The sequence below is a fragment of the Vollenhovia emeryi genome, unplaced genomic scaffold, assembly GCF_000949405.1.
Source record: "Vollenhovia emeryi isolate VEMERY1.0 unplaced genomic scaffold, V.emery_V1.0 DF939236.1, whole genome shotgun sequence".
Lineage (NCBI taxonomy): Eukaryota > Metazoa > Arthropoda > Insecta > Hymenoptera > Formicidae > Vollenhovia > Vollenhovia emeryi.
In genome coordinates, this window is record NW_011967130.1 from 171902 (window position 1) to 184857 (window position 12956).

Genomic DNA, 12956 nt, shown 5'->3' on the forward strand with positions numbered 1-12956 from the left:
TTTTTCGAAGAAGGCGGGAATATTTTATCCGAAAGACACATCTCGCGCGTATTACAGCCGGCGACCCATGCCGATGGCGTGAATGGCTGATGAATCGGCCCGAATGAATTTTATCACGCCAATGCAATCCGGCCGCATCCGTCCGCACCATTTGTTCGGCCTTCGCGCAAGACGAATGATTATATATTTTAACGCGGAGCTTATACGTACCGCAATTGAAGCAGCCAGCAGCCGCGGTTTACCGCATGCAACCCTCCCGGAATTGTAGACCGATGAATTGGCTTCCGGACTACGAATGATGCCACAGCCGCGGATCGCACTCCAATTTCCATGGAGCAATATTATTTTATCCTCGAATCCAAGGACCGGCTTGCATAAGCTTGCGCGCGCGCGCGGGCATTAATATGTACGATAAAGTTGCATTAACAGGTTTCCGTTGTTATCATGCAAGCTAAAGTTTAAACCTCTCGACGCATCTCCGAGGTATTATGTCGAATTTTTTTTTTTGCGTACATATGAAACTGCTAAAGATGGATGTTACAAGAGATAATAAATATCAAAATCATACATCGTCACTTCAATCGCGAGAAACACAGATCTTGTTTTGCGATAAATTTGTTCCGTGCGAAATTCTAAGCTTTACTTACCGTGTTCGAATAACAAAATATTTTGAATTGACAAATACTTTCGGATGCGCTCTGACTTCCGAGTTGCTGTTTCGCCCCAAATATTTTCACGCATTGGCATTCCTCATAAGAAAATCGCGAGACGGTTTCGAGTGTTCGCTGAGAAGCTATGTAACGGATACCGTACGAAACATTTACGTATGTATTATGCATTACTGCGTTCTGAAATTATGGTAATGTGACGTTTTTCAAGTGAAAACATTCCGAGTGCGCAATTTCAACGTAAGATGACGTATATGAATATATAATGGCCTCTTTGACACGCACGTTGTCGGCGATTCTTGAGAAAGAGGACTCTACGATGAAGATGAACGATATAATACACGCGTTCGGCGCAATCGTGAATTAAATTATCCAATATTTTTTTACAATTCTAATAGATTTCTGGAAAAAAAATCCGTTAATGGACACCGCTGCCCTGGCTGTTCCTAATTAATGAATATCCGATGGCACTAATGTAATTAATGGCATTCGATTAAACGGCATTGCGAACGAAAACCACCGAAAGAGTCCCCGTTTTTCTTGAATTAGCTATGCAGCTGCGCTTTCGCCGAACAGATGGTGCAACAAAAGGACAAAAATGTGTTATCGTATTAAGATTAATGCATTATTTATGGTTTACGCAGCCCTTTTCTTGCCATTAATTGTGAAATGATAGCGACGGGATCTATAATTTCTATATAGTAGTCTGCTCGAAAATTAGCTTAAAAGTACACCTCAGGCATCCCCGGTCTAAAAAATGTATCTTTTATATATTTAGCCGATTCTTCTTGTACTTACTTTTATGCATAATGCATTTCATAAAGAGCAATTTACGTTTATCATATTTCTTGGCCTTTTGACTCTATAGTCGCCGTATACCTGAAAAATGTTTTTTTTCACGTGTGCTATTTGCATATAAAATAGATGCGCACGAGAGTAGAAATAGAGACCTGTCGTTGCTATCAACTGGGTCACAGGTGACGAGTTTGGCCGCGTTTCAGGTGAGCGAGACTCGTCCTTGGACGAAGTGCTCGTCTGCGGTCCCTTCGAGGATCCTTCACATATGTAATATGAACAAAGCATTTCCTTAATCCGAAGCGAATTTTCGCGTGCAATATACGTTATCTTTAAACGAAGTTAGTGCCGAATACAGAAAGATACGTTCGCGTTTCCTAAAACGGAATGGAAGATATCGACTGATCTCTCTCGCATGGTCGTGTCTCGATTTTACGCAATTTTCGGTTTCTCTGCTTAAACGCTCGTTTGAGACCAGAATGAGCGTTTAAACAGAAAAGTTGTGTAAAATCGAGATACGACCTTGCGAAAGAGATCAGTCGATATATCTAGTGATATTAAAATGACTTTTTTTAACGTACCGTTTCGTACATTGAAATTTCTGCGGAAACGTAGGACTGAAAGAGCGAACAGAAGTGAATCTAACCGGCAGAGAATTATGCAAACATGTAATTAGCGTATCAAAGCAACATACAATCCTCAAACCAAGTTTGCAGCACAAGCGAATCGTCTGAGACAATTTTGGGGTCGTAACAGATTAGGTTCAAGCTTGATCGACCGAACAACTACAGCTTAGCGAACCCGAATACTGTTATTAAACCACCGAATTTAGTTACGATCGCCCGTAAAGTGTCTATTCAACTAATCCGCCGTACTAGTATGCGTCGATAACTGCTACTGAAGTTTCAGTAAATAAGGAAGTGTATTTGGATTTCGACTATTCCCGATAGCGAGATTTGACTTTGAGGGTAAATCCGACTTACAAGATAAACAAAGTGTGTACGTTCTGCGATATTAATATGCAACATACATTTTTCACTGTGTAAGATGAGCATGATTATTTTAATGTCGCTTCGCTTTTCTTTACGAAAGAAAAGAGAAACAGATCTTTGAATATAAGAAGGAAAAATCTATTACTTTGCACATGTTAGGTGAATTTGAAACGGCGATACAGTACCCGAAAAATCAGCTTCTTGCATCGTTCGCTATTACTTTACAATGCTACGAAAATTTATTACGAATTCAGTGCAGTCGACATAAATATCGTAAGTTTTATAGAAGAACTCTCCTTTTTTTTAGCTATTTGTACGTGTCGGGTGCATATATTTCTTAATATACCTCTGCCTAACAAGTTAAACAAAAAGCTGTCAGATTATGAAATATTGCACAGAAAAAGGGATATTCTTCTTTTAAAAATATGTTTAGTTTCAACGTGAAAATCTTGAAATGAGATTATATTACGTTAAAGGAAGGAAAAATTACTTAACTGAAACAATTTTATATAATTTGATCACGAAAAATATGTGCTTATTATTTTTAAATAATTTTCTTGAATGGAAAGGAAACAATATATTGGATAGAAAATAACATATTTTGAAATCAGATTATAATAATTAAAACGATTCTATTGTCAAAATAATTATATGCATTCTTGAAGTGACAATTATAATATTTAAATAAGAATATAATATTGTTGGAATGTAAGATTATTAAATGCTTCTAAGAAGATTATAGATTGTTGCGTATATATCATGACGCGTTTGAGTATATGAGAGTTGATCTGACACTTCTTTTTTCTGTGTGCATATTGTCTTAACGAAATATACGTATGATACATTAAGACATTTCTTGTCACGGCGCCGTTAAACTGAACAATTCCATTTCAATATATCCGCCGGTAAAATATTTGTTATTAAAATATTCATCAATAAGAATGGAACATGTGTTCTACGGCAACGCGATTTAAGTACATTTATTAATATATACGTTGTAAAGTAGAACGTGATCGTTTATTTGTTTATCGTGTATACTATCCCGCCATTAAAATCAGAATTTGCATTTGAATTTTAATGAAAGCCGATAATTTAAATGTAAATTAAAATGCATATTTTACGCTCCTCCAGTTCGGCCGAAACCTGCATATCGCTACTTACACGCGATATGCGTTCTCCATGCGAGAAATACAACTCTCATCGCGTTAAGACACTTAGTTTCATATTACGCCGCTTAACAATTAATAAAATAATCGCACACTTTTGTAAAACCGTATGGATTAAATTATTTTCGCGAAATAATTTTCTATCGGGCATGCGAGGTATTCTGTATAATGTATAAAATTCAATTTTCCTTGCGACGTACTTGTGTGCGATGCACACGATACGTTTACGCAATATTAAAAATTTTTTAAAACAATATCTGGTGTTCACCGATAATGAGATTAAACATTCATACATGATTTAGGTCACGTTCTGCGGAAGGGATGCAATCAGCAATCAAAATTTGATTGCATGCCTGTTTTTTTTATACATTGAACGATTTCATTTGTGAGACAACACCGCAAATGTAAACTGCACGACTAACGAATACGTAAAACTCTCCCACCGCGGATAAAGCGTATCTGCATACGGAAGCTGTGCATACTTATTAGTTATCGTAGAACAGCTGCTATTTATAATAACAAATTAGTTTATGTTGCTTGTAACGTAGTCCGGGCAAATGGGGGTAAAACAGATATTTTTGCAACAGCGAGTTAGTGATCTTGCGATACGAAAAAACGTTAAAAGTTTTTATAGTCTTTATTCCTTCAAATTTGTGTTTATCACATGAGAGCCTTGTGAATTTTTTAAATTTGTTAAATTACGCAGACGTAATACGCGTTTCTTAATTTCATTAGTTATTTGGGCGGGAGGGAAAGTAATAATGGGGATATATGATTGTACTGTGTTTTAAGACTGACGATTTAAGTCGGCGCGTACACCCAGATAAAAGATTTATTTAGGTTAAACAAATTAAATATTATACGTTGAAATCACGTTTCTTTGAATCTACTAAATTTTCATTTACTTCTACTAAAACATTTGCTAGATTTGAAGAAATAGATATGAATTCTCTTAGAGATTCCAGTCTTAATTAAATAAAATTTGGTTAAGGTAAAAAAAATTATTTCTTTGAAATTAAATAAATGTCTAGTAAGGTGGAAATTAAAGAAAATTTGTTTGATTTCAACGATACTTATTTCTGGGTGCAATTCTCGTTTCGAATACTGTCACGATATGTGGCATTTGAGAATCAACGTTAGACTGTTTATTACGATGAATATTACTAACATGCCACGGTGGTCGAATTGGTGAGACGCCCGCCTAGTGAGAGGGAAGGTTCAAACCCTGGCTGAGGGGTTATATTTTTCGTAATAAAGTTAACATAAGAATTATTTAGACACTGACATCCTGTCACGGCTCTTCCGATTTTATTCCTTCGTGTTTGTCACATGAGAGCCTCATGAATTTTATTAATTTGCTAAAAGTTTAATTTGCAATTTCCTTTGATCTGTTTCAGGCACTTTTACAAGCCCACGACGTTGCCGGTCACGAGGTGTACGGCGAGGAAGCCACCAGAGTAACGCCACCGCCGCTCCTCACGTATCTGAATGGCGGCGACGATCTCGAGGGACAAAACGGCGATTTAGATGAGAAAATCACTCGTGTTAGACTGGTGCAATTCCAGAAGAACACGGATGAGCCGATGGTGAGTAGCGAGGCAATTTGCGGAAATGTGCCGTTTCGGCGGGTACGAGAACGGTATTTTTAATTTAAAATGTGTGGCATTACGGGTGGCTCTGTGTTATCCGTGACATAATTTCTACATGAAACGAGAGAACAAATACATAGATACACACACATATTTCTCATGCAAAATTTACTTAAAATTTTTAGCGAAACGTCAGAATAAAGATTCGACGTAGATGTTGATGAGAGATGGCAGGTTGTGCGATTTGAAAAGTATATTTTGGCTATTCCTTCACATTATTGCATAAATATGAAAGAATCTAATATAAAGATTACTCGAAAGATTATCTGTAGAATTACTTTGCAACTAATAATAAACACCACATTTCTACGTACAATGGGAAACAATAATCTTGTTGTCACGAGAATATTAAATTTGAATTTGCATTATTGTTTCCTGTGCACGGCGGCTTAACGCGGCATTCGCCGTGCTTAAAACGCGCTATCGTAAAATAATGCTTAACATTTTATTATCGGTAAAACATTTACATTTACCACTCTTAATTTATTTCGCATTTTCCGCTCGCTTTCCAGGGAATCACGTTGAAAATGAATGAGGATGGGCAATGCTTCGTGGCGCGGATTATGCACGGTGGGATGATCCATAGACAAGCCACTCTTCATGTCGGCGATGAGATCAGGGAGATCAACGGTATACCGGTTCAGAATCAATCCGTTAATGCCTTGCAAAAGATTCTGGTGAGTATCATCGTAAGATTATTATTATATCGTAACTGCGCGAGTGGATTTTAAAACTTCTTTCAAGTTGGATCGTCGAAATGATTATTTCTTTTACTATAAATATAATTTTAATCGGATAGATTCATATTTTTACTGCACCAAATTTTGTACTTTTACACAAATGATGTATCGTCTTGTTGACTTCGGAAATCATTGAATTACTTGGTTCAAAATTCCAAAATAAATCGTAGGAAATCACTGGAAATCAGTGAAAGTAATTTTTCTTTGAGACTTCCTGCGAAATTATCGAAAATCATGACAAAATTAGATCAATTCGGAAATCACAAATTTATAAGCTATTATAATATATAAATACACATTATACTATATGAAAAAATATAAATGTATGTATATATTATTTGTCTCGCCCCGAAGAAAGCGCTGCTTGCAATAAAATCTGTATTATTAATTAACTCTTAGTTTGTTACAAAGTCGAATTCATTGATTTGGACAATGTCGAGTTCACTAGAACTAAGAATTCATGAGAAATCGCAGATAATCGAATAAATTCTGAAATCGCGAAAATCCTGTTTCCAAAGGAAATAATTGGAAATCGATTTTTTTTAAAATCATTGATCCATTTAAATAGAGAACGAGCAGCCCCTTGCCTCGCTTACTCAGTAGTTCCTGAAGAGTCGTTCTTTCTCGACTGTTACAGCGGGAGGCACGTGGATCGGTGACTTTCAAGATCGTGCCGTCGTACAGGAGCGCGCCGCCCCCCTGCGAGGTACAAGTAAGACCCAACACCCAAACCCTTCCCCAAAACACTATCGCGTCTAGTAAGCCCACAGTCTCCACGGCCTCCACGGGCGCGAGCTCTGGAGGCGGTGCGAATAAATCCGGGAAACCGGCGAAAACCTCTGCGGCCACCACGAGCAAGGAAAAAGCGCCTAAGGCGCCAAAAACTTCCAAGTCTAAAAGCGCTTCCTCGTCCACCGAGAGCACACCTAGACGTCGCTTAAATCCACTATCGGCCCTACGATCGCGAAAGTCTTAAACTCTCCGATCGATCTTGATTTAATCAAGTAGTCCGCCCGGTTAGATTGCGTATTCACAGAATTGCCAGAAGCACATCTGCTTCTAGACGTAATGGTAGATCTTCCACGGGACAAAAACGTATGCCTTTTTCCAACGACACTACTGATTTAATTATCGAGATAGTGAAGTTGCTTATAAACCTAGGCCTTATAGAGTAGGTAGTTCTTACGATGGTTAGTAATTACGGCAGGTAGTTCGTGCAGTTGGCAATTGTGCATGTTAGACTTTTTTCCAATACGCTTTATTATATTAATTGCGTGATGATGACTTGTCGGTGATACGCAAATTTCTATAAAATTACAGTGCTCTAATAAAAGATTTTTCTTCAAGATGATTCAAGTAATATAATATAATGAGTATATACATATTGTAATTATAACACGTTATTTACTTAATTTCTTTTTATTTATTTATTTAGTTTTTATGAAATTACTTACAAGCTATTTTTTTTAATATTTTATTCTTACAAACTATTCATTTTTTTTTAATGGAATCGATAAACATGGATTATTTATCTTGTAAATTTCTTGAAATATTCTCTGGCCTTATTGATTATAACCCAGAGACATGATTCGAAGCATGAAGTAATCTATTAATCGATTAAATAGTTTGCCTTAGTTTCCTTTATGATCTTCTAGTTTACGAAGTCAAACTTTGATGTTTCTAATAAAGTTTGCAATGATAAACAACTAATAATTTATATCGTATTATATACGTAGATTATTATGGATAATCATACACAAAGGAAAACTTAGGCACAGTTAATTCGATCAGATGATTCAAACTTGACACCCTTTCGTAGTGTAATGACATTTCATATTTCATAAGTTGAAAAGCATTGTACGAGTACTATTTCTAAAGAGCTCACGCAACGTGCGAGAAGTCTCAGCTTATTATCCGTTTTGCGATTAGGAAAGTTTTGGATAATGAACAGAGGGATATGCGATTAGTTTCTCAATAGTTTGCAGTTCGTATATAGTTTCCTGCGTAATTTCATCCAAGACCACGGAGTTTACAAGGAGTTTGCCGGAAGAGATGCGGTTAATAGTGTCCACTTTGCGTCACGTACAAGATAATCCATTGTTGGAAAATTTTTCGTGCCGTGTAATCGGCAACGAAGTAAACGGGAGGGTAAATGTTTCCACGGAACATTGGGAATTATTTTCCCAATGTTCGAATGTATCTCACTAAGCTCCAAAAGTTGAAATTTCAGATCTACTTGAAATTAACCAGAGTTTAAGCGAGCTTTGTGTAAGAGCGACTTCGTGAAAAACAATGTGCAATATTCCTCGTGATGCAATATTTTTACCTTGATATACAGTCATTATACCAAGTTAATATTTATAGAATATACATATATGTATACATGGAATGAGCCTAAAAAACTTATTAATACGAACGTATTTTGTCATGAAGTGCAAATTTTTTGTCTATTTCTTTTCTGTAATCATTATAACTGGAAAAGTATTGTGGATTAGTTAAGAAAGTTGTAGTATTTCAAATGGGTTATACTTTCTAGGGCTGTTAACTAAATATTCATTTCTTATATATTATTAAAAAATTGTATAATATTATTACGTTATATTTTGGATATAAAACAAAAATATATTAGTATAATTTTTGGTTGACTTATTTTTTTAATTTGTTGGAACAAACAAGGGGATTAAGGCTTACGCCTCAAATTTCTGAGACAATGTAACTTTGGACACAGTTTCGCTACTAATCTTCGTTAACATTGACAAAGGGAACGGAAACTGATATTTGGCGGTTTATATGTGCCAGCTTAAACGCAATATTCTCGAAATAGTTGCATATATTCGGCGACGAATATTCTGCTATAGTTCAATGTCCGGTCATATTTGAAGTTTCAGTAATTAGCGCACAGGTTCCATCCGAGGGAACAAGTTCTTGGAGAGCGTAGAATTCTCGAAGCAAACGACAAGAACTTTCCTTTCCATGATTTATGAACGTTTACGTTTCAGACTAATTACAAATACAACGAGTCCGCAAGTACAATTTATAAATTTTTATCCTTCCTTCTTTTCGAGTCACGGCATGCTGGGCGCTAGTTTATTTAACTTGGGTCAATAAATTGATGGATCTGTCAGCGCAGTTTTTCCATTTTTATTTTTCAAAGCAAACAAGAGTAGAATTGGATAAAATTTTATAAATTGGATTCGTTTGTAGCAAAACCACTGTGAGCAGCATTTTTCCCAAAAGTTAACGTTTATCGACCGATAGTTTCGGGAATTTAAAAATGTTCAACGTTTGATATATACGTTTGCTACATTTAAAATTCATAAGGGAACTATGAATATCAATCTTAAAGTATTTTCAAGCAAAATATTTCTAAGTAAACTAAAAGGTAACGAGATTCAATTTTAATTCACGTTATTTTTTGTTATGATAAAATTTTATTCAGCAATCGATTATCTAAATTATTCGAAGATAAATATTTTAACGTAGAAGAGAATGTAATGAGACTCTATGTTTCTCGTCTATTTCCTTGGTAATTCTATATTAATATTTAAGACTCTACTTTAAAAATACTGTGAAACTGAACAAGATTTAATAAAATCGATAATTCTTTGCTCTTTAATTTTATGAAACTTTTTAAGTGACTATATATATGTATATACGTATATATTTAATATAAAATATATCTGCAATTATGTATTATCAGGGTTGTGGGAAAGTTACTTTATAAAAGTATCCAGTTACAGTTACAGTTTTTTCGCTAAAATGGTAACTAGTTACAGTTACAAGTTACCAATTCTGAAAAGTAACGCGTTACAGTTATAGTTACTCCAAAAGCGACGAATCGTTACTTTGCATTTACTTTCTTGCAATGAAAATAAAAATATCAAAGCTGCATTTGAATTATAAAGTGTCGAGAAAGGCGTTTATAGACAAATGCAAGGTTTAATGTAATCTGTGGAAGTTTAAAAAATATATAAAGTAGCTATTAATGTAACTATTAAATTAGTTACTAGTTATCGAAAAAATGTAACTGAGTAAAGTTACAGTTACAGATGGAGAGGAAGTAACGAAGTTAAGTTAGAGTTACCAAAAAACGTAACTGTGACTAACTTCGTCACAAGTAACGAGTTACTTCCCAACCCTGTGAATTATATATTCTATTTTATAGTGTGTTATACTTCATATAATTATATATTAGATATATGTACATTATATGAAGTAACTATAAATTACATTTTAGATTTCTTGATGAGAGAGTTTGTCCAAACCTGTAAAGTTCCAGCTGTGCTTCTACGAAGCTGGAAGTAAAGACGTTTACGTGGATAACTTCACCTTATATTCGCAATCACGCTCCGTCGTTTTGAACCAAGATAAGATCTTGAGCAATAGCGCACAATGTGCGTAATCGGCAAATTGGAAGTAGAATCGAGATCATACTCGAAACCCAGTAATTCCAAAGTTAAATCAGCGTAATCATAATCACGTTAATCATCGAACTGTTGCAGTGCGCGATCGTTATATTATCCATAAATTCTGAAGCGCGGAAAGAGCTTCGCATACTGCAATTTATATTTACCGATGAATTCGCCGCGAATTCTTAGCCTCGATTCAACTAGAATCGCAAGTCAGTTTTCATTGTGCATAAATTGTTGTTTACTTTCTGAACATTATACAATACGTCGAAATAATAGGCGATAGCTTAGTAAATATACAAATAGATACATAAACGTGGTTGATATTTGCAGAGGTTTTCACCAGTTGCCCGTATTATAAGACATATACACATGCACTTATATATAACAGTAATATATAAAATGATTAAATCAACTAACCCTTTACTGTTACAACAAAGAAAAGACTCAAAAGATGATGCTGCTTGACGTACCGAGAAATATGACCTACCAACGTTATATTTATGGCTCGTGCTTATAAGACGGAAAATATTATTTCCTTCCATCATCTTATCCCGCCATCTTTTCTCGGTATTCAAACAGTGTCACGCAAGACAAAAAGATTTCTTTCAGCATAACGCCAAATCGCATAAAATCAAATTGAGGAAACAGAGTTTTTTGCCGGATCAAGATTTTATTAGGTACAGCTGCTTTTACGTTGTTGCAAATTTGATTTTACATCAGTACGCGTAAGATGATTGCTTCTTCGGTCAATCTGCGGGATTGATAGAACACTTGACGGAGTAAACGACTTTTACGTTCGCAATATTTTCATAGCTCACAATTCTGCGTCGCGCGTTTCGTGCTTCGGGCACGTTGTACATATTTCAAGTTTCAGAGATTGTCAAAGGCACGTACAATATGCAGTTAACATGTACAGCTCTTTATAGATGTACGATATACCCTTCTTCGCGTGTCCACTTGTAAAAAGAATGTTTGCCATCTCTAATTGCTTATCTCAGTCCGCATTATGTAGATAACGGATCTCCTACGATTGTTGCAATTGTACGGCAATAGGGCAATATGCTAGTCGCATGACGTATAACGTTCTCTCTCTTCTCGATGATTACATTGCGCTTGCAGTGCGCGAGTGTCACGTACAAGGACGCTGCAAAATCGGCGATGCAATCGGTAAGAAAAATCAATGTCGAGGAAATATGCAAATTTAAAATTGTGTGGCACATGAGGCGCATAACTGTGTGCTTGATTTAACTATTGTTATTAATAATGCATTCTTCTCACTTTTAGCTGCAAGAAGTCTGAATTTTGTTCGATTGTGACGTCAATCTTGCAGCGTTGCATATATATGTCCCGTATAATAGACGGCCCCTGCACTGATCCGCTCAAAGTTCACATTAATTTCGCGAACATTAATTCCGTAATGAGATAAAGCGTAACTGGTGATTTGCTCTGATAATATTAACATAAGGAGACGATGCTCGTTTAACCGGGATCAGTTGGATTAACGTTGCAAATGGGAAGGCTGCCATATCGCGACATACCTCCGGTTAATGTGAATTTTGCGAATTGCAGGCCAGTGTGACGTAAGCATCTCGCCCCATGTTGCGAGACCTAATTGAACAAACGCAACGGGACGATGTTGTTAGAGAATAATGTATAATATACACATTAGAGAGATATATATATTTAAAAAGTATATATATATATTTATTATATAATCCGTATCTCTATAAGACAAGGTCCGGTACGAGCGGTGTAACAAAACGCTTTGGTCGGCGCTTTCGAGTCCACGGCGCGTGCATGTTTCTTTTTCGCTCTTTCTCTTTCCGATTTCTCTCGCTCCCTCTCAGTCCTTTTCCCTCTTCTCTCGCTCTCTCGCAATTTTGTTCCTCCATTCACTCTCCCCCTCGTTTCTCTTTCTCTCTCTCCTCTCGTCCTGGCTCTTTCTCTTTTTCTCCCCCTCTCTCTATGATTTTTTTTCTTACGACGTTGGGTTAGACAACACTTTGTTATTGATAGTACGATAGCTCACTTTATCGGGGAAAGAAGTATACAAGGAATGCACCGTTTCGTTTCCACATGTGTTGGAATGTTGTTTGTGTTTCTGTCATAAGGAAGCTTTTGTTACACCCCTCATTATACCCTCACCTGCATGAAGGACATCTTTGCGAACTGACGCTTTTCTTTTTGGCCAATGTAGCCCTCTGCATCATAAGTGCATACACGTAAGGCTGTGTAAGTCGATCGATGGGTTTTAGTCGAGACTGCAAAACTCTCTGGGCCGTTCGTTAATCATCATGTCTTGCACTCACTTGCGACTGTGTAGATAACGCGCAAGCCTGGTAGCAGTGTAATTTAATCTTTTTCTTTTCTTTTTTTATTCGTTAATTTTATTGGCGAACCGTATTGCCTCGCGGCTACTGGATTATCCGGAGAAACGAGAGAGAATCCCACGTCAATTTGAGATGTTCTAAACAGAAATTTAAGAATGAATGCGAAAGAAACTTGTTACGCTGTTCAAACGGAAGGGAACGTTT

General features: G+C 36.3%; 1 protein-coding gene across 10 annotated transcripts in view; it reads left to right on the plus strand.

Annotated features, from left to right (window-relative positions):
* Positions 1-12956, plus strand: part of LOC105560215 (peripheral plasma membrane protein CASK) — a 208148-nt gene that overhangs the window by 167546 nt on the left and 27646 nt on the right. For 6 of the 10 annotated variants that reach the window (XM_012009114.1, XM_012009117.1, XM_012009119.1 and 3 more), the window contains 3 exons: positions 5019-5207; positions 5783-5947; positions 6648-6722. In XM_012009114.1, the coding sequence (XP_011864504.1) occupies positions 5019-5207; positions 5783-5947; positions 6648-6722 (429 nt within the window). The remainder of the gene's footprint in view (positions 1-5018; positions 5208-5782; positions 5948-6647; positions 6723-12956) is intronic. The other 4 variants (XM_012009115.1, XM_012009120.1, XM_012009118.1 and 1 more) reach the window with 1 other exon arrangement.